This window comes from Ursus arctos, unplaced genomic scaffold (genome assembly GCF_023065955.2).
Source record: "Ursus arctos isolate Adak ecotype North America unplaced genomic scaffold, UrsArc2.0 scaffold_11, whole genome shotgun sequence".
Lineage (NCBI taxonomy): Eukaryota > Metazoa > Chordata > Mammalia > Carnivora > Ursidae > Ursus > Ursus arctos.
The window spans coordinates 16,386,977-16,407,845 of NW_026622775.1; the positions used below are offsets into that span (position 1 = coordinate 16,386,977).

General features: G+C 34.6%; 1 protein-coding gene across 7 annotated transcripts in view; it reads left to right on the top strand.

Moving 5' to 3' along the window:
- The window catches only part of AFG2A (AFG2 AAA ATPase homolog A), a 340,553-nt gene that overhangs the window by 31,634 nt on the left and 288,050 nt on the right, over positions 1–20,869 (top strand). For all 7 annotated transcript variants that reach the window (XM_026499287.4, XM_057310049.1, XM_057310050.1 and 4 more), the window contains exon 10: positions 7,729–7,883. In XM_026499287.4, the coding sequence (XP_026355072.2) occupies positions 7,729–7,883 (155 nt within the window). The remainder of the gene's footprint in view (positions 1–7,728; positions 7,884–20,869) is intronic.

Consider the following 20,869-nt stretch of genomic DNA (forward strand, 5'->3'; position numbering starts at 1 on the left):
AAAGCATGAGAGAGGGAGAAGCAGACTCCCCATTGAGCAGAGAGCCCAATGTGGAACTTGATCCTGGGACTCTGGGATCATGACCTGAGCTGAAGGCAGACGCTTAACTGACTGAACCACCCAGGCACCCCACAGTTAAGAATTATATTCACTCTATGTTTTTTGTAGCTAATCTAGTAAAGAATTTCCATCTGGTCCTAGTTGGTTTTTAATAATTAACTGTTGATTTTTTATGATAGTACTTATCTGTGTCTATTGAGATAATCATATTGTTTCTCTTTTAATAATATGGAAAATGGTGTTCATTGATCTTCACATGTGAAACCAACCTCATATTCTTGGAACATAACCATCTTGTCATGATGTATAATCCTTTGTTTAATTATGTTTTTGCTGATGTTTGGTTTGGGATATTTGCACATATGTTCATGAGAGAAATTCACTTATAATTTTGTTTACTTATAATGTACTTTTAAGATTTGAGGAGCACGGCTGTGCTGTCCTTCTGAGTCAATTTGGAAATTGTCTGGCTTTTATTTTTCTCTGGAAGACTTTTTGTAAGCTTAGTGTTGTATTCATCCTTAAATACTTCATAACATTTTCCAATGAAGCGATTTGTGTTTGGAATTTTGTCTGTAGGAAAAGTTTTAATTACAGAATAAATTTATTTAATAGCTATTGGAATATTCAGTTATGTGCTTTTTTTGTTTGTTAGTTCTGATAAGCTTTTTCTCCTAGAAATTTCTTCCTTTCACGTAATCCATTTTGAGTCTATTTTTGTGTATGGTATAAGGAAATGGTCCAGTTTCATTCTTCTGCATGTGGCTGTCCAGTTTTCCCAATACCATTTGTTGAAGAGACTGTCTTTTTTCCAGTGGATCTTCTTTCCTGCTTTGTTGAAGATTAGTTGACCATAGAGTTGGGATTCCATTTCTAAGTTCTCTATTTTGTTCCATTGGTCTATGTGTCTGTTTTTGTGCCAGTACCATACTCTCTTGATGATTACAGCTTTGTAATAGAGCTTGAAGTCCTGAATATAATGGACATTTTTATGGTAGTGTCTTCCCATTCAAGAACCTGGAATGTCACTCTTTTATTCATATTTCTCTCTTCATTAAAATTTCTCCATAGAGGTCTTATATGTTTTTGGTTAGGTTAATTCCTAGCTAATTTATCATTTTTGTGATTATTGCAAATGGTGTCTTTTTTTAAAATTGTAATTTAAATTTGCTCTTCTTGGTGTAGAGAAGTTTTATATTGATAATTTTTTTTTTTTTTTTGGTCAGTCTTCAACCTTGTTTAACTCTTTATTAATTCAACTCGTTTTCTTCTGATCTTTTTTGGCTTTTCTGGGTAGATGATTGTCATATGCAAATAATGGAAGTTTTATTTCTTTCCATCCTTTTACCTTTCTCTCACTTTTATTTTTTCTGTTCTTAGTAGCCAGGACCTCCACGAATAAATTATCCAGTAATAGTAATAGTGACATCTTTGTCTTGTTACCAATTTTAGAGAATGCATATAAAGTCTTTGTATTAAGTGTAATGTTTGCTGAAGATTTCTGGAATATAATCTTAATCAAATACGCTTTGCTAAGAGCATTTTAAATTATTTTTATCATTATAAATAGATGTTGAATCTTATCAAATATTTTTTTCCTGTACAGTAAAAATAATTATTCTCAATTCTCAATTATTCCTGTACAGTAAAAATAATAATTTCAGAGATAAACTCTTTGTGAATATTATGGATTTTTTAAATACACTGTTAGACTTAGTTAACTAATATCTTATTTAGACTTTGCCACATGCCCACAAGTTGCATTATGCTCCTAAAATGTTTGAGTGATTTTTGCTCTCACTTATTAAAAACCTCAGTCTATATACATATAATCAGGAGAAAGAAAAAGGGTAAGTCTAAAAAAATCTCACGGGATTGTTATTTCTGTCATGATCCAGTTAGGAGATCGAACCTATACCAGTTACTGTTACAGAGATAATTTCATATGAAGAATTGATAACCAATTATAAAATGTTAACTAAGTAATTCAGGGTAGCAACTACAGGAAGGACCTATCACTCCTGAGGCTGGGAAAACAAAGGGAAACGGTTGAAATTATTAAAACCTAGAAGATGAGCTGTAACTCAAGCCCTTGAAGAGTAGCAGCCTGATGCTCTGAAGGCTAACTCAGACTTCTGAGAAGGTAGCACTGCTCGGTTTGTGCTGGTGTCCCTTAAGGGTTGTAGCATGATGGTCGCAGGAATAGCAAACAGACGGTAAGTCCATGGGACATAAACAGGAAGGAATGAGTCCCTTTTGTCCTCTTCAGCTTTGCTGTCTCCCTCTAGAGCTTTGCGGTAGCATTAGCAAAGTCTACTATGGATTTAAAAAGTAGTTTGCAGTCTCAGCCCTAGAGCTGAGTATAGAAGCATGATTTTCAAGCTAAGAGTCAGTAATTTAATAAGTGGTACAATTGAAAACTAAATCAGATAATATTTAAGTAAGCTCTCTGTGAGCTACAAAAGACATCATACAGCAAATTAGGTATTAAGAATAGAATGTTAGTAAAAATTCTGTTTTAAATGTTCTCAAAGATGAAATCATAACAAATACATTTTATTAGGAAATAAGTGTTAAAAATAACTGCATTCTGCTTGAGTATTTGGAAAAGATCAATAAAATAACCCCAAGAGGAAGGAAATTAAAAATGTAAGGTTGGATTAATGGAATAGAGAACAAAACAGCAAAGTTAAAAAAAATTCATTCTTTGAAAAGATTTTTAAGATTATGAAGTCAGGCGAAGGTCCATTCAAGAGATAGGAGCATACTATTGGTATTTTTAGTGAAAGAAAAAAGAAGATACAAATGAAACACCGAGAGAAGAATTAACTACAGACCAAATAGAGATTTAAAAAAACGAAACAAAATAAATGTTCCTCCTGTATGTTAAAAGCCCTCCCTGCAGAAGAATAATGTGGGCTATCTATCTCACAGACTTTTCCTATTAATTTCCTGGCAGCCTCATGATTGACTTTACTTTGACTCACTATACTCTGTTAATGTAAATACATGTATTAACATTTCCAGTATAATTTCTAAAATAATAGAAAACGAGTCATATAACTTCAAAACTAGTAGAAGGCAAAATGGAATGTAGAAAGGACAAAACAAAAATCAATCAGTCTGAAAGAACACAAGAAAAGGAGATGGTAGGGCTTAGACTATAGCCACATTAACATTAGTTCAAGGAATTTTAAGGCAAAAAGCATCCCTGAAGATAAAGATGAGTACTGCATATTGATAAAACGTTCGGTTCATTGGGGAGACGTAACAAAGGTAGCTGTGAAATGTGTAAAGCAAAACTTTCTGTAACTACAAGGAGAAACGAACAAAGCAGACATTTTAGTGAGAGAATTTTAATGCATCTCTTTCAGTGGTTGAGGATAGAGAAGATTTGAACAAAAAATAAAAAAACTTGAACTAATGGGTGTATGTTTGGAATACTGAAACCAAAAAATATATATTGAAGTACACATAAAACATTTATGAATTTACAGTTCAAAAGATTTCATTTAATACAGCCCTTATTCTCTGACCAAAACATTCATTTAAATTAAAAATCAATAAATTAGAAAATTTTGTAATTTGTAAATTACAAAACTCTAAATAACTCATTGGTTGAATTATAATATGCAAATGAAAAGCTGTTTAGGATTGAACAATGTAGATATATTAAAATTTGTGATATATAGCTAAAGCACTGCTAATAGGGGAATTTATAACCTGAAATTCTTAAATTAGAAATGAGGAAAGGTTCAAAAATAACAAGCAAGGCATTGTCATTAAAAAATAATAGGCCCTAGAAAACAGAATATTTAATACAGATTGGGCAGAAATGGACAGAAGAGGAAGACAATTACAAGAAAGAAATAGAGTGTTTTGGTTACGAGATCTTCCGCGCTAACTGTATGCTCCATTCCTTGCTACCTCTACATGGTCACAGTGGGCTCTAGGGTTATCTCAGCTTCTGCTCAGCATCTCTTGTTGATCCTATTAATCTTCATTGGAAGCTCATCTTGAGAGATTGTTTACTTCTATTTCAAGACTAGTTCTTGGTTTTATTGGGGAGGGGCGGCAAAAACTTGCTAGCCTTTCTCTCGGTCCCAACTGCTTGCAATCCTTAAATTACCCAAATCATTTTTCAGGGCACCACTATTCTTTGTATTTGTTTCTTCTTATACTATCCCTGGTTCTTCTAGGTTGCTTTTTTTTTTCTATGTATTTTGTTTCTTCATAGTGCTTGTTAGAAAGCATCCTTAGATATCTAGTGATCTTTGGGTGTTTTCTCATATTTAAAAGTGGAGCTCCTAAAAATTGAGTAGGTGCTCTGACTGTTGGGGCATGTGAGTTTGTGGTTTTCCGTGTAGTGAGTTCCGCACGGACCCTTTCCTTGGGTGAACAAACCTGTCAGTATCCTTAGTCTTTCCTCTTGGGCTGGTACCTGTCTAGGAGAAGGATCTTTTAACTTCATATGTGGCAGGTGTATCCTGATGGTAAACTCGGAGCAGCAAGGAAGAACAGAATGGAGGAGTGGGGAGTCTCACTAATTTCTCTATTCAGTATGATTCCCTTGTCTTTAACTGTGCTTTGCGTTCCCTCAATTCAGAAACGGTTTGTGTTACTTATGCAGAGAAGACATCTTCAGAGGTGGGGTACAGGAAAAGTCATCTGACTCCATGCAATTAGGGAGGGGATCTTGATGATCTAACTGCTTCCTAAAAGACTTCTCTCCTGACCTTCCATTTTTCTCTTTCTAACCCCGATTTCTTTTTCCAGAAGTGATTTATGCTGTCCAACTTTGAGCTTTTTTGATTATATGTGGGTAGGGTGAATAAGAGGGGCATCTATTGGCATAAATCTGGTTTATAAATTTGGTTTATAAATCTGGTTCCTCTGAGATTTTTTTCACTGTATGTGTGTCAGCTTTCCTGGGTCAGTTATATTCAGTCACTACTTGTTTATTTGCTGTCCAGTTTCCAAAATTTTCGTTGCTATTATATTGTTTTCTCTATTTGCCCTTCCAGATTTATGTTTCTTTAAAATTCCCTTTATAACTCATTGTAGTGGGATTTTAGGAGGGAACAAAAGTAAGTGCTTGGATTTAATCTACTGTCTTTACTAGCTTGAATGACTTTACTTCAAACCTTTATTTTTCAACTCTTGATTGATATACTCAGTAGTGGCTCACTGTCATCTTTTAATTTTAAGTTTATTTGAGAAATAGTAGGTAAATATATATTACATATTGGTTGGATATGTTAAATTGTGCTGTGTTCATCACAGAATTAGTCTGTTTTATTATTTCTTAACTTTTGAAAACTACTGTATTTATTTTATTTATTTATTTTTTTTTTTGCCTTTTCTGTCTTTGGGAATCACTCCTTTTTTCTTGCTGTCTTCATAGATGTGGAAATTTTTGCCCCCCTCTAAATTCTGTAGTTTGCATTTGAAATCATGGCTGTTTTGCTATTTTATAAATATACACTTATAATATTGTATATGCTTTTTAAACCTTATATTGTCTTTTTTCCAAATCCCTTCCTCACATGAAAATAATTGGTCTTCTTCCTTGTCAGGCTTTATGCTTACATGTCATAAATGTGGCAGGAAAATTATTTGACGACTTCCTTTGCTTCAGTTTTTAGTATCTCAGTTCTGGTAAGAGTGAGGTATCTGGTTTAAATTAAAAATATTGACCAGTATTGCCAGAGAGCCATTTGAGACATGAAGAAGAATCAGATTCTTCTGGTCATTTGATTACTTCCACTTATGTAAGATTTTATAGGAATTCCTTAAGTTCTTTTGGGCCACCAACGTGCTGTTTAATACAACACAGGACCTTAGTTACTGCAGTTTTATCTATTTGGTTTTTTTTTATGCTGCTGTAGCATTTAACTAAAACTTATGTTAGGCAGTGAAACAGTCTAATTTAATATTAACTTTTATTTTTGTGTTAAGAGTTGTGAAGGGTCTGCGCTTTTACCCTGCCTGGAAGCTAGTAAGTTTTCCAAGTGCTTGCAGAAAATACAGTATTCCTGGGTCATGGGGTGCCTGGCTGCCTCAGTCATTGGAGCATGTGACTCTTGATCTTGGGATTGTGAGTTCAGGCCCACGTTGGGCTTAGGGCCTACTTAAAAAAAAAAAAAAAAAAAAATCCTTGGGTCACAGTCAAAGGCCAGAATATTACAGCAACAGAAGTAGTCAGAGCAGCAGCATTTGCACCAGTTCTTTGAGCCTCCCTTTTCACAGAGTGACATGAAGAAGGATTTCTTCTTGTGTAGCTATTTTTCCAGTTTAGCCTACTATCTCAGAGTCCTCCATGAATTTAGACTCACACTGATAGTTTCCTGGAAAAGATTACTATAGATTGATTTTCTGAATATCCTTGAGCTATTCCCTTTTTTTTCTTACTGGTCAAAGATACCTTGCCTTCTGTTCTGGGAGTTTGTGTCTGCCTTCCTTGCCTCGATGCTTCTGTTTCTCTATAAAAGTTCAAAGAAGTGAAAGCAAGTAAAATGATAGTTATGGTATCATTTTATCTTTGTAAAAAATTCTTGGAGGCATAGCATCCTTGTGTTATACAAAAGACCGTTAACATGATGGAGCTAGCTGGTGTCCCAGGACAAGTTCGGATATTCAGACTGAATTTCTGAGGGGTCTCTGAGACCAGAATTCTTCTAAATGGACCTTCTTCATTAACTGGAACACAAAAGTCTCATTTTACTAAAGACTCTAAGGCAAAGAGCACATAGATAGGGACTTTGCTGCCTAGAGGTCTTTGTCACGGATCAAAGGGCTCTAAGCCTGGCAACTTAGCTGTAAAGGAAGGAGAATTAGGACATTTAGTTTTGTCAGTGTTTAAACTGCAAGCAATAGCAAAACCAAAGAATTTGCATGTGTCACTTTCCAGGTCTACATGATCTCTTGCAAGTTGTTCTTGATTTCTCTAAATTTGACTTGGTTGAACATCTCTTTGGCTCCTGCAGTATTTTACTGTTCTGATTCCACTCCTCCATCTCTTTGTATTCTGTCTTCTTTTAAAAGCATCACTTCTTCTTATGCTTTTCAAATGATGGGCTTTCTTAGGAATGAGACTTTAGCTCCCATTCTTTCATACCTGGTCTCTTTCTAGACTCTTTTTATAGGTCTCTCCTATTCCTGTAATATCAGATCTCATGTGTATGCACACCACTCTAAAGTCTGATTCTTTCTTGCATTCCAAAACCACATTTCCAACTGCCAACTGAATATTTCCTTTAAGATGTTCTGCCAATACCTTATAAAATTTATAACTCTGGGTTGAATGTATTAATAAAAAGGGCGGAAGCAAGAGGTGTGTTATTCCCTAGGTTATTTTGATAACTCTTTATGGTATTTTTTGTGGATGTTGTTTTGCAAGTTTTATTTCATGTTTATAAAGTATCTGTCTTTTCATATATCATATCAGTTTGTCATATTTTTACTGCCCAAATTAAGCATTTGGATTTTTGCCTTCATCTCCCATATTCTTGAGATACCTCTCCCCACCTCCATATATACACACAAGCACAACCAATTTTAAATGCTATAATATGTATGAAGTTTGAATTTATTATTAGTTTTTTGGTAATGGTTCAATCTGTATTTATGGGGCAGAAGATAAATCTTGTATTACTTTTCTCTTTACAGGTCTCTATGCCTTACGGAGAGTCCTGAAGAAACAGCCTAATCTCTCTGATAGCAAGATAGCTGGGTTGGTGAAGATTACTCTGAATGATTTCTTACAGGGGATGAATGACATCAGGCCCAGTGCCATGAGGGAAGTAGCAATTGATGTACCAAATGTAAGTCATTTGTACTCCCATGCTAGCTACACTGTTTGAACTCTGAAAGAAACTGAGACTTCAGGGAAACAACCTACCTAGGCTAAACTTTAAGAAACATTTTTTTTTTTAATTAAAATTTTTATGGATGTAATTGGAGCTTCAGTGAGGTTGTAAGAAGTACTTTAGGGAGATCCTGTATATTCTTCACTCACTTTTCCCCCAGTGTAAACAATCTTGTAAGCAATACTACAGTGTCACAAGCAGTATATTCATATTGATATAATCACTGATCTTATTCAGATTTCTACAATGTTACTTGTACTTGTGTGTGTGTGTTTAGTTCTGTGCACTTTTAATACTTATAAAGGTTTGTGTGTCCATCACAAGAATCAAGATACAGAATAGTTCTGTTACCATGATGATCCCTAGCTTTGCCCCTTCATAACCCTACTTAGCGTGTTCCTGCACCCAGTTCTAAAATTCTGTCATTTTAGAAGTGTTATACAATGGAATTGTATAGTAGCAGCCATTTTGTATTAGTTTTTCCCCATTTAGCATAATTTCCAGGAGATTCATCCAAGTTGCTATGTGTAGCAGTAGTTTGTTCCTTTCTGTTGCTGAGTAATATGCCGTGGTATGGCTGTACCGTAGTTTGTTTAACCATTCATCTGTTGAAAGACATCTGATCTGTTTCTAGCTTGGGGTGATTATGAATAAACCGTCTATGAACATTCATGTGCAGGTATTGTGTAAATGTAAATTTTTGTTTCTCCGGAATAAATGCACAAGAGTACAACTGCTGGGTTGTATGCTAATTGCATATTTAGTCTTATAAGAAAATGTTTACTAGGCTAATTTTAGAACAAAAAAAAATCTTCTAGTTATGCTGCCTCTACTATTGATGCCTGGTGTTTCCTCAGGTTCCTTTACATTTTCTTCATCATCGACCTGCTCTGCAAAGTTCATAGTCAAATCACCACAAGGGCAACAGAAGCTACCTTTTATGGGTGAATCATCTGCTAGGTTATCATCTGAGTGGGCCTAACATTCTGGAAAAAAATGGCCTTATACTTCTCTTTGGATATATTAATATTTCTGGAAAATGAACACTGAAAGCATTGGCGGCATGTCCTACATTATATTGGGATAGGGGATGGACTGTTAAATTTGTCTTGATCATCAGGAGGTTTGTATCTTAGTGTAGCTTGAGGAAAGTTTACAGATTGCTCTCTGACAGTTTTAGGAGAGCACTGATGGAAGAATGGAATCTTGTGACTGTTCTTTTCCTTTGCTTCTATCATATCACTCCATTAGTTTTTCTCTTTTGAATTAGTCTTATTGCTTCCAAGATACTCCCTTGTAAAAGCTCTAACATTACAGTTAATTGAAAACTCAGAGCCTTGTGAGAGAGTCAGGCAGAGTTTTGTGCCCTTTGCCCCATCGTGTATATATTAATAGTTCTCTTGGTCATTAACTAATGTTTTTTAATTGCTGTAAGCTAAAACAAAGAAACAAAAAACTTAAAGAGACTAAAAGGATAATAAATCAGTGGAATAGACTGTGTGGAATGATACAGTGGGGAGAAATCAGTGGATTTGTTTTCACTTTTTTTTTTTTGTTATTTTGTTTTGTTTTGCTTTTTTTGTTTGTTTTTACTTTTAAAAGTGTTCTTGGACAATGTGTTTTGTGGCCAGATAAGTCTGGGAAATGCTGGTTTAAATAAAATCAGTTGTATTTCTTTGCTGCAGTGTCAAAAGAGGGCTATTATGGAAATTTATTTGGCCATGGACCATGTGGAGTGGATACCTTCTGCATTTTACAGTGTGGTAGATTGCAGAAAGTGACTGCAGATTCTTCCCATCACTGTACAAACTGCCCTTTTTGCCCTGCAATATTGTAGCTCCTACCATAAAAGAGATGAAGTCAAGTTTTCCATCCTTTGAATTTGTACTTGGCCATGTAACTTGCTTTGGCTAATAGCTAATAGAATATTAGCAATCATGATGCAATCAGGCTTGGAACCACTGGGGCTTGCCTTTTCTTGCTGCTCTTTGAAACCCTGAATTAGTTATGCTAAGAAAACTGTGCTAGTTTCTTGGAGGATGAGAGACCATGTGGAGCAGAAGTGAGCCCTCTTAGCTGAGATCCCCTCCTTTCAGCCACCCCGCCAGTTGTCAAACATGTGACAGATACCATGCTAAACTACCTCACCCCAGACCAGAAGTTTACCCAGACCAGAAAAGCCACCCCGTTAACTCTTAGAATTGTCAGAAATAACGCATGTCTGTTGTTTTGAGCGCTAGGTTTTACGTTTTCATCATTGACCTGCTTTGCAAAGTTCACAGTCAAATCACCACAAGGGCAACAGAAGCTACCTTTTATGGGTGAATCATCTGCCAGGTTATCACCTGAGTGGGCCTAACATTCTGGGAAAAAATGGCCTTATAGTTCTCTTTGGATATATTAATATTTCTGGAAAATGAACATTGAAACAAAGCATTGATGGCATGTCCTACATTATATTGGGATAGTTAGCAAAAGTTTAAGTGGCAAAGAAGCTTGTTAACTTCTTATAGAAGACAATTGTTTTGTAAATTAAGGTGGGAAACAATGCCTAGAGGTAGGAACATCCCTAAGGAGTAGCTTCTAGTTTAGGCAACTTTATGTGATTTTAAATTCTTTTTTGAAACTTTTCCAAATTCACTAATGAAATTACAGCTTAATTTTGGGGTTTTACTGAAGCTGTGTAACACAATGTGCTAATTTTGTATGAATAACTTGACAACAGGAATTATGGAATAATGAATGATCGATGTTGGATTAATAGAAGCTTTTCATTTCTTTGGAATTTATGGTCTAAAGTTCGGGCACATTGGCATGAGTACTTTTACTTGTAGTATTTACCTGTATTTTATTGGCTACTGCCGCATAATATAATGGGTCAAGTAGATGCCTAGTCATCAAATGCCACATGCGAAAATTTCAGCAGATAGGGTTATAAACCAACTACACCATTCAAAAACACTTTAGTGTTTAAAAAAGTTTAGGAACTAAAGAAACACACAGTAAGTTTTTTCAACTTAAAATGACTGCCAGTGGAGAATGTGTTTAAACAGTGGCTCTCCACTCTTGGAATTGCTGAACTGATTCATTCATCACGGGGACTGGTACTACAACTGCATTTTTAATTGCTCTAATGAAAGATTTTTTTCCCTTTATTTTCTTTTGATACAGTATTTACAATCCATGGACTTGTGCCATTTTCCATTTGGCACTTTATTACTTGGCCTAAGGCCATGGTGTACTGTGATGTTACTCATGAGCTCCGGAGTGATTAGTCCTGGTCAAAATACTTTTCTTACATTGCTTTTTATGTTCACTTCAGATTGTAAAAATTTTCCTGAGAAGTCAACATTTCTATAATTGGATTCCTAAACTTTACTCTTCTGCTTTCAGACTATTATATCAACAAAAATATCTCCCAAGTTATTTCTGCAGAAGGTTTACTACGTACTTTGCTATAGAAAACCTGTTTCAAGTAGATAGTTAATTGTGAACATTTTTTAATAGTAAATTGAGCATTCAGCATCTTTTGAGAAAAGATTTCAGTGTGTGAAATTAAAACTTCTAAATCACAGTTCCCTAGTTATATTTAAGTTTAAAAGAAATGTCTTAAGATGGGAATATTGCCAATTATAATATGCATTATTAATTTCAGGAGACCGTAAGTGTTAGCCACGTACTTAAATGTAATGTTTCCTTTTTGTGGACCTTTTGAATTGGTGATTACACCAATTAGTGTATTAAAAGTCAAATGCATTTTACAATTGACTGGTTATTAAAATCAAATGTATTTCTTTACTATAGGAATCCTCAGAATCTTTGACTATGCCAGTATGAATTTTGAAATTTCAATTTTTCACCCAGAAATAACAACTGTTAACATTTTTGTTATAGTTCCAATAAATTTTTTAAATTTTGATAGGTGGTTTTTCTATGCATATAAGTATTTTAATATAGTTAATCTTAGGATACATATGGTTTTATATTTTGCTTTATTCATTTAAAATTATATGGTAAACATTGTACTTTAAAATTTCTCAGTAAACCTCTTTTAAGGACTGTATAATACACTGTTATGTGGATGAACTGTAATTGTTTTATCCTTCCATTCTCAAATATCTGGTTTTTTTTCTGTTTTTCTCTAATATGATTATACACACATTTATATGCAAATCTTTGCATTTATGATTCCTAGAAGTGGAATTACCACACTAAAATATGTGGTTTTAAAGCTTGGGTCAAATGTTTTTTTTTTTTTTTTTTTTTTTTAAGATTTTATTTATTTATTTGACAGAGAGAGAGAGACAGCCAGCGAGAGAGGGAACACAAGCAGGGGGAGTGGGAGAGGAAGAAGCAGGCTCACAGCGGAGGAGCCTGATGTGGGGCTCGATCCCATAACGCCAGGATCACGCCCTGAGCCGAAGGCAGACGCTTAACCGCTGTGCCACCCAGGCGCCCCAAAGCTTGGGTCAAATGTTATTAAGCTCTTTTTTTTCCCCCCGTAAAGATTGTTTTGATCTATAAATATGTGATAAAAATTTAAAATTACAAAGAGCTTAAGTAAAATTTCATTTTATTTTTACTTTAGTCCTTCTCTGTTTGCCACTAGAGTGTAATTTCTTGACTGAAAATGAGGAATAATACTGGATAATCTTTAAAGAAAATGAAAAAGAACTGTCAATTATATATATCTTCTCCTTCCTACAAAAATGTTAAAATTTTAGGTAATGGGTGTAAACTAGATGATTTTTTTAAGGGATTTTAAGTTCCATGAGAACAGAAGTTGTTTTTATTTTTATCCTTTTATTTTTATCCTAGCACATAATAGATGTCCAACCAATATTTGTTCAATGGACAAGTGAAAAACTATCATTTTCAAGAAAAAACCAGATAGTCAATTTCACGTATGTTTAAATATTACATCCTCCTTCTGTTCTAAAGTATCATATAGTCTATTATTACCTTCATGTGACATTCTTCAGATTCTTCATGTTTTATAAAGCAAGTTGTTTCTTTAGTGAATTTTAACATTAGTGAATTTTAACTTACTGTTTGTTCAGTGAATTTAACAATTTTGGAATAAAGATGCATGTAATAGTGCTAAGCTGTCTATTCTGGACGGATACAAAGTAGTCCTTTATATTTTCTGCCAACACATGTTGCTTTCTTGATCTATTGAAAATTCTCTTTTTATTAAGGTAACCAAAAAAAAAAAAATACAATGCTTTTAATAGTTGTGTTTACATATTATCTTTGCAATAAGTCATTTTATGAATACCATAGCAATTATCACTGATAAATGGCATTCTTAACCAAATATATACAGATTGATTACCATCAAGTTTAATCCATTTATGTATCTTAAACCATCCCCACCCTCACCCTCCAGGCTTTCCCTATTTCATTTTATGTAGTTTTAGGTTGTTTCATTATTTGGAAATAATCCATCTTTATACTTCTGGTATTGCTTTTGGATTGCAGTTTTCAGAATTTGGACATTTGGTTCAGAATAAGCTAAAAGCCAATAAAAAGAGAGGGCTCTACTTTCATGTGAACCCACTTTTGTAAAGTGAACTGCAACCAGAGCCTCAAGACTAATTGTATAGCCCGAAACCTCTTTGTAAGCCTGGATCCAGGTTAAACTTAGAGGTAGGCTGCAGTCAAGTTGAGTGTATACCAAATGTCATTAGTTAAATAAACATACCTCATTTACTCCCATTTTAAAAAGGTAGCAAACTTAATTATATGAATAATCAAAAGACTGTCTATTTCACTAATTACATATTCAAAATTTACTGATGTATTTTCATTTGGCATCTTTTCAGATGAGAATAGAACATCAGAATGTGACAAGGCAGTTGAATTTCATAGGATGAGCTCATTAGCATTACTTTTCTCGTGCAGAGATTTGAGTTAAATAGTTTAATTGACTGTAATTACATTTCATTCTTCATGTACCCTCAGGATAATTAGAAGGAATTTGAGTTTCTATTCTTTAAAAACAGTACTGTATTTTGTGTGTTCTTTATTTTTTACAGATTCAAAGGATTGAGGGTTTTGTGATGCTTTACTAAATAACAGATTGCTTTTTTTGGAATAGATATACAACCTGTGGAAATTCTATTAATTCCATATTGGTTCTTGGCAGGGCTTTTGAATTCGGTTTCTTTTGATTTTGCTTCTTGTTGTCTAGACAGAAGAGTGTCTTCTATCACTCCCAAGATCCCAGTCTTCCCTGCCAACTTCTCTTATGCATTTTTATAGTTTTAAGTAATAACAATTGAACAGGAAAGCACATTTGGGAAAGTAGATTACTTTTAACCAGGAAATACTCTGTGCCAAAATCAAGATTGTAGTTTTAACTGTATTAAATATTTTAGAAGTTTAACTCTTTCATTCCACTTTTCCTTTTATACCTTACTTTTCTCAGGCTTACAGTCTAGAGGAGGAATGAGAGAGATACAAAAGTTAGTGTGAAGATCAACAGTTTCTGTTCTCAGTTCTGATCCTGGTTAACTTTGGTGAAATCAGACACTCTTCCTTTCAGATGATAGAAGGAAGGAAAGCTCTTAATTTGCTATTTCTGATGTGTGTCTTCTTTTGAATCTATAAATAACGTTTAGATTATCAGAGAGGCATATGCTGCACTTGTATGTTATAGTTGGTTGGTACTCAATAAATACTTGGTGAGTCTTTGCTAAAAACACAGATTTTCATTTAGCATAAAGAACTCATCGGTAGGGTTGATGTGGTTCTTTTACAGAACTACACATCTTTACTTTACCTTGTACAGATATGGAGTAATTGCACACCCATCTGATCTTGTTCTTTAATCCTCCCAACACTTCGTTGAGTAATTTTTCCGACAGAAATTACTGATCTGGCTAACAGCCATCAGCATGACTACCTGTTGATCATCTCTAGAATGAAGTCTAAACTCTTTAGCTTGCTATTCGTAACCTGGTTCATGCCTCCTTCTTCACTTTCTCTTTCTACTATGCTCTTGTCTTGTTGAACCACTCCTGTTTTTGCATGTGTTGTCTTCTCTGCCTGAAAAATTGTTTTCTGATGTCTCGGTTAGCAAAGATCTTGTAATGTGATCCCTTACACACACATAAAAAATACACGTACATGCCTTGGGGACATAATATATCTAATACACAAAATACACATATATCCCTGTGGACCTTTTGTCTTGTTCATGTTTGTATCCCCACTTTTTGGCAAATGGTAATAACTAAATGATAGAAGTTTGTTAAATGACTGAATGTTTTGTGAAGCATTTTGGTTCATGAAGGTTCTTATTTTTCAGAAATAGTTCTTTTACCCATATAAATACATGTTTATTTTTTGGTAATAGCTTTATTGAGATCCAGTTCACATATCAGTTCAATCATTTAAAGGGTGAATTTTTGTGGTCAAGAATATTTAAAGAGCTGTACAGCCATTACTGCAGTCAATTTTAGAACATTTTTATCATCCCAGAAGGAAACCCTGTACCCTTTACCCATCGTTTCCCAACCTGCCCATCCTCAAAGCCTTAGGCAAACATTTATTTATTTTATATCTCTTACAGATTCACCTATTCTAGACATTTCATATAAATGGAATATAAGATATTTGATTCTTTGTGACTGGTTTCTTTCACTTAGCATAAAACTTTCAAGGTTCATCCGTGCATCATGTATGAGTACTTTATTGCTTCTTATTGCCAATTAATTGCTAAATAATTCTGTTGTATGGATGTAGCACATTTGATTTATCCAGTCATAGATTTGGATTGCTTTTACTTTTTGGTTATCATAATTAAAGGTGCATTTGAACATTTGTGTACAGTTTTTGTTTGAGCACCTGTTTTCAGTTCTTTGGGATCTATATCTAGTAATAGAATTGCTGGGTCATTGGTGACTCTGCTTAACCTTTTGAGGAACTAACAGTTTTCCAAAGTGACTGCACCATTTTATATCCCCACCAGCAGTGTATAGAGTGTTCCTGTTTCTATATGCCCTCACTAAAACTCATTATTATCTATCTTTTTAATTATAGATAGCTTAGTGGGTATTAAATGATAGCTCATTGTGGTTTTTTATTTGCATTTCTTTAGTGGCTAATGATATTGAGCATCTTTTCATTTGCTTGTTGGCCATTGTGTGTATGTTCTTTGAAGAAGTATCTCTTCAGACACTTTGCCCATTTTTAATTGGGTTATTTGTCTTTTTATTATTGAGTAGTAAGAATTCTTACATATTCTGGATAAAGTCCTTTATCAGATACATGATGTCTGATATGATTTGCATTATTTTCTCTCATTCAGTGGACTGCCTCTTTCATTTTCTTGATAGTGACCTTGGAGGCACAAGTTTTTAATTTTGATGAAGTCCAGTGTATGTTTTTTCTTTTGTTGTGTGTACTTCCGGTACCACATTTGAGAAACCATTGCTAAATCCAAGTTCATGAAGATTTACCTTACATTTTAAGATTATAGTTTTAGCTTTTAATTTAGGTCTTTGACTGATTTTTTCCCCCTAGTTAGAGTTAACTATTGTGTTTGTAACCATAGCATTATAGAAGCTACAATTATAGCTTACATCTGTGAGAACCTCAAATGGGAAAAGTGTTTGGTTTTTTTTTTTAACCTGTGGTAAAATATACATAACATAAAATTTACCATTTTAACCAATTTTTACATGTACAATTTGGCAGCATTAAATATGCTTACATTGCTGTGCAATCACTATCACCATCCATCTCCAGATCTCCAGAACTTTTTTCTCTCCCAAACTGAAACTCCATACCTGTTGAACAGCAACTCTTTATTACTTCCCTCATCATTAAGTATTATGCTAGCTTTTTTTTTCCTTAAGAAGTTCTTTCTTAGGTTAAGTTCCTTTTTATTTCTAGTTTGCTGAGAGATTTTTTTAAAATCCTAAATGGATGTTGAATTCTGTTGAATGCATTTTCAGCATCTTTGAAATGATCATAATGTGTTTTTTTAGTTTGTCAATATAGTGAATTACACTGATTTTCAGTATTGAATCAGTCTTGTATTTCTGGGTGAATTTCACTTGACTGTGATATAGTACCCTTTTTATATAATTGCTGGATTTTATTTGCTAATATTTTGTTGAGAATTTTTACATACATGTTTATGAGAGATAATGATCTGTAGTTATTTTTGAAGTTTTTTATCCGGTTTTGGTATTAGGGGAATGCTGGCATTATGAAAGTTGTTGGAAAGTGTTCTCTTATCATTTATGGGTTGCAAGAAATTGTGTTGAATTAGTATTATTTCCTTAAATGTACTCCACTGAAACCATCTGGGCCTAGAATTTTCATTATTTGAAGACGTAAGTACAGTTTAATTTTTAAATAAATATAGGACTATTCAAGTTATTTATTTTTTTCTTGAGTGAATTTTGATAGTTTGTATCTTTTAAGGAATTGGTCCATTTTGCCTTAATAGTTGGACTGACGGAGTTAGTCATTTATAGATTTCTGTTATCATCTTACTGTCTGCAGGATCAGTACTGATGTCCTATCTTTCATTTCTCATTTCCCCCCAAGTTGCTTTTGCTCCACTCTTCTTTCTTGCAGTAGTTTTGAAAAGAAATCTGTTGTTTCCATATATCTTTTTTCCTCTGATTGCTTTCAATATTTCTTCTTTATCACTGGTTTTAAGCATTTCAGTTACCATGTGCCTTGGTAGTTTTCTTCATCTTTCCTATGCTGGTTCATTGATAATCTTTTATGTGTGGGTCTATAGTTTTAATTAAATTTGGGGGGGGGAATCTTGGCCATTATTTCTTATATTTAGTTTGTTTCTTGCCTCCCTCCCTCACTGGGGACTCAAAATGTATATGTACATTTGTCTGCTTGAGATTGTCCCAAAGTTCAGTCATGCTGTGTTCATTTTATTCTTTTATTTTTCTCTTTGTTTCTTTTTGTAATGTCTGTTGTGCCTACCAGTTCACTAACCTTCCCCCCCCCGAAATATCTAATCTGCTATTAGTCCTGTCCATTGCATTTTTAAAATTATAGACATTAAATTAGTTTTCTTCTTTAGAAATTTGATTTTAACCTTTTTATATTTTCTTTTCTAGTGTTTTCAGTGTTTATTTGACTTTATGGAATACATTTATAACAACTGTTTTAATGTCTTTGTTTATTCTGTCATCTTTAATTTCTGGATCAGCTTCAGTTTTTTGATCTTCTTCTTATGGGCTGTCTTTTCTCCTGCTCTTTGCATGCCCGATACTTTTTTATTAAATTCCAGAAATTTTGAATTTTACCTTGTTGGTAGCTGGATAATTTTTATATTCATAAAAATGCTCCTAAAGTTTGTTCTGGGATGTGGTTAAGGTACTTGGAAATAGTTTGATTATTGGGGGGGGGGGGGCGTCTTGCCTTTTAATTTTCTTAGATGGGACCAAGACAGTGTTCTGTCTGGGGTTAAATTTTCCTTAGTATTGGGATAAGATCCTTTGCAGTACTCTACCTAATGCGTGGTAAATGTTCCTTCTATTCGTTTTGGGTCTCTGGCCTCTCTCACCCACCCTCCCCTGTCTCATTTTGTTTTTCTCACATGTGTGCATTGATAACAGGATATATGAAGGAGACCCTCATCAGAATTCAGGAGTTCCCTTACTATGGATTTCTTTTATCTCTACTCCTCTGCTCTGTGATACCTAGCCTCTTTGGCTTCCCCATACTCCTACCTTTATTTTCTCATCTCAGGAAGCCTGTGGGTTTGGCCATGTTTCCTCTTCATTACTATAACTTGTGACCTTTTTCCAAGCGACTGGTTGAATATAATCAGCTAGTGGGTTTCTTTTTTCTCAGGGATCATTGTCCTTTGTTGTTATGTTCTGAGAATTCATGTTCATAAATTTTGTCAGTTTCTTCAGTTTCTTTAAAATTTTCAGACAGAAAGGTACATCTTACCTCTTTTACTCGTTGGCCAGAAACAAAAGTCTTTATTTGGCAGGGTTTTTTTGTTTGTTTTTAAGATTTTATTTATTTATTTATGAGAGAGAGAATGGGAGGGAGAGAGAGAGCACAAGCAGGAGGAGCAGCAGGCAGAGGGAGAAGCAGGCTCCTTGTTGAGCAGGGAGCCTGATGTGGGACTGGATCCCAGGACCCTGGGACCATGACCTGAGCCGAAGGCAGATGCGAAACCAACTGAGCCACCCAGGCGTCCCTATTTGGCGGCATCCCATATTTAATGATTTACGTCCAAGCCACAGGGTGGAATGTATTCCAATGTCCCATGTTAAAATTGCATCAGAATTTCATGTGCTTTTCAGAGAAATGCTTTGTAGGTTTTTTATGTAGTTTTGTTTTGTTTGTTTGTTTGTTTTGTTTTGGGTATTAAGAATGAACCTTCTGGTTTTGACCTAATAGAAAGACAAGTGCTATAAGGTGGAATAGGATATAATGTTAAAGTGGGAAAAATATGGTAGAGTGATTAAACTTAATCTGAAAATTAGCAGATGTCTGAGAACTGCGCTATAAGCTGGAGGTAAATTTATAAAATAAGTTCAAAGTCCTGAGATAAAAGTTTTTTTCTGATGTCCAAGGCTATCGATGGGTGCTAGGAGGTAGGAAGGGAGTTTGTGAGAATATGAGTTCTAGAGAATTCTAGTTTTTTAATAATGTAATCATCTGCCTGTTGGGGAGCCCCAAGACCACCCTCAGGCTTGATTCACTAGGATGACTAACTGGACTCAGAGGCCATTATACTCATGGTTATGATTTATTACAGTAAAAGGATACAAATCAATATCAGCAAAAGGAAAAGACCCATGGGGTGAAGTCAGAGAAATTAGGCACAAGCTTCTTCTAGGTGTCCTCTTTCAATGGAGTCACATGGGAACATACTTAATTCTACCTGAAATGATGTGACAATATGTGTGAAGTGTTATTGACCAGGGAGAATCATCTGAATTTTCGTGTCCAGGGTTTTATTGGGGATCAGTCATGTAGACGTACATCATCTTCTTGTCTGACTTAGCTACTTAGATTCCAGTCCTTTCCAGAGCAAAAACAGATGTTCTTAAATCACATTGTCAGGGTAAGCTTATCTGGTCAAACTGGTATAGCTTAGCCTAAGGCTTCAAGTACAAAAACACTCTTATCAGGCACAATATTTAAAAGGCTAGAGATTATCTCCCAGAAGAGTGCCAATGGCCAGGCCTTTCTTTAGAATGGGCAGGGTTTAAGCGACCCAGTCCTTCTGAATTCAACCTTTTTGCACACTTATGGTGCATATGTTCCTCACATGTAGAATTTGTTCTCCGTGTTTTTTTTTTTTTTTTAAATCCATGTTTAACTGTCTTATTGCTTTACCTTTTTGGTAAAGTGTCAGGATGTCTAATGTACACAACTTCAGATTTTCCTAGAGATACCAAAGAAAGGAAGCCAGGAAGGAGAATAGTAACTGCTCAAGTCACAAATTAGGGAAGCTAAAATGGGTCTCTTTTATCAGAGTAGAATCTGGAGTAAAATTCAGGTCCCTCAGTATAATTCTGTCATTATCCTCAAATGCATCTCTTCTTTCATGTTATTCAATTATTAATGCATTTGTTTAATGTCTGCCTCTTCTTCCAGGCAGTAAGCTCACTGATGAAGAGACCATGTCAGTCTTGTTCATTCTCCGTACCTCATTCTGTATACTTACCTATAGTCCTAGAGCCTGGCCAGACACTCCAAACATAACCTTGCAGTAAAATGAATATATCAGAGTGAATGACTGAATAAATAAATGAGAAAGTGAATGGATATTTGATATTAAAACCTCTACCAACTATACCTATGGGAGTCTGGCTCTCTTGTTGATACTGTAACACGTGCGCCCTCATACCTATCAGAAGTTATAAAAGATACGCAAATTCTACCTTAGGATAGTCAAGATTTGCTCAGCAGTCTACACATAGGCTTGCTTA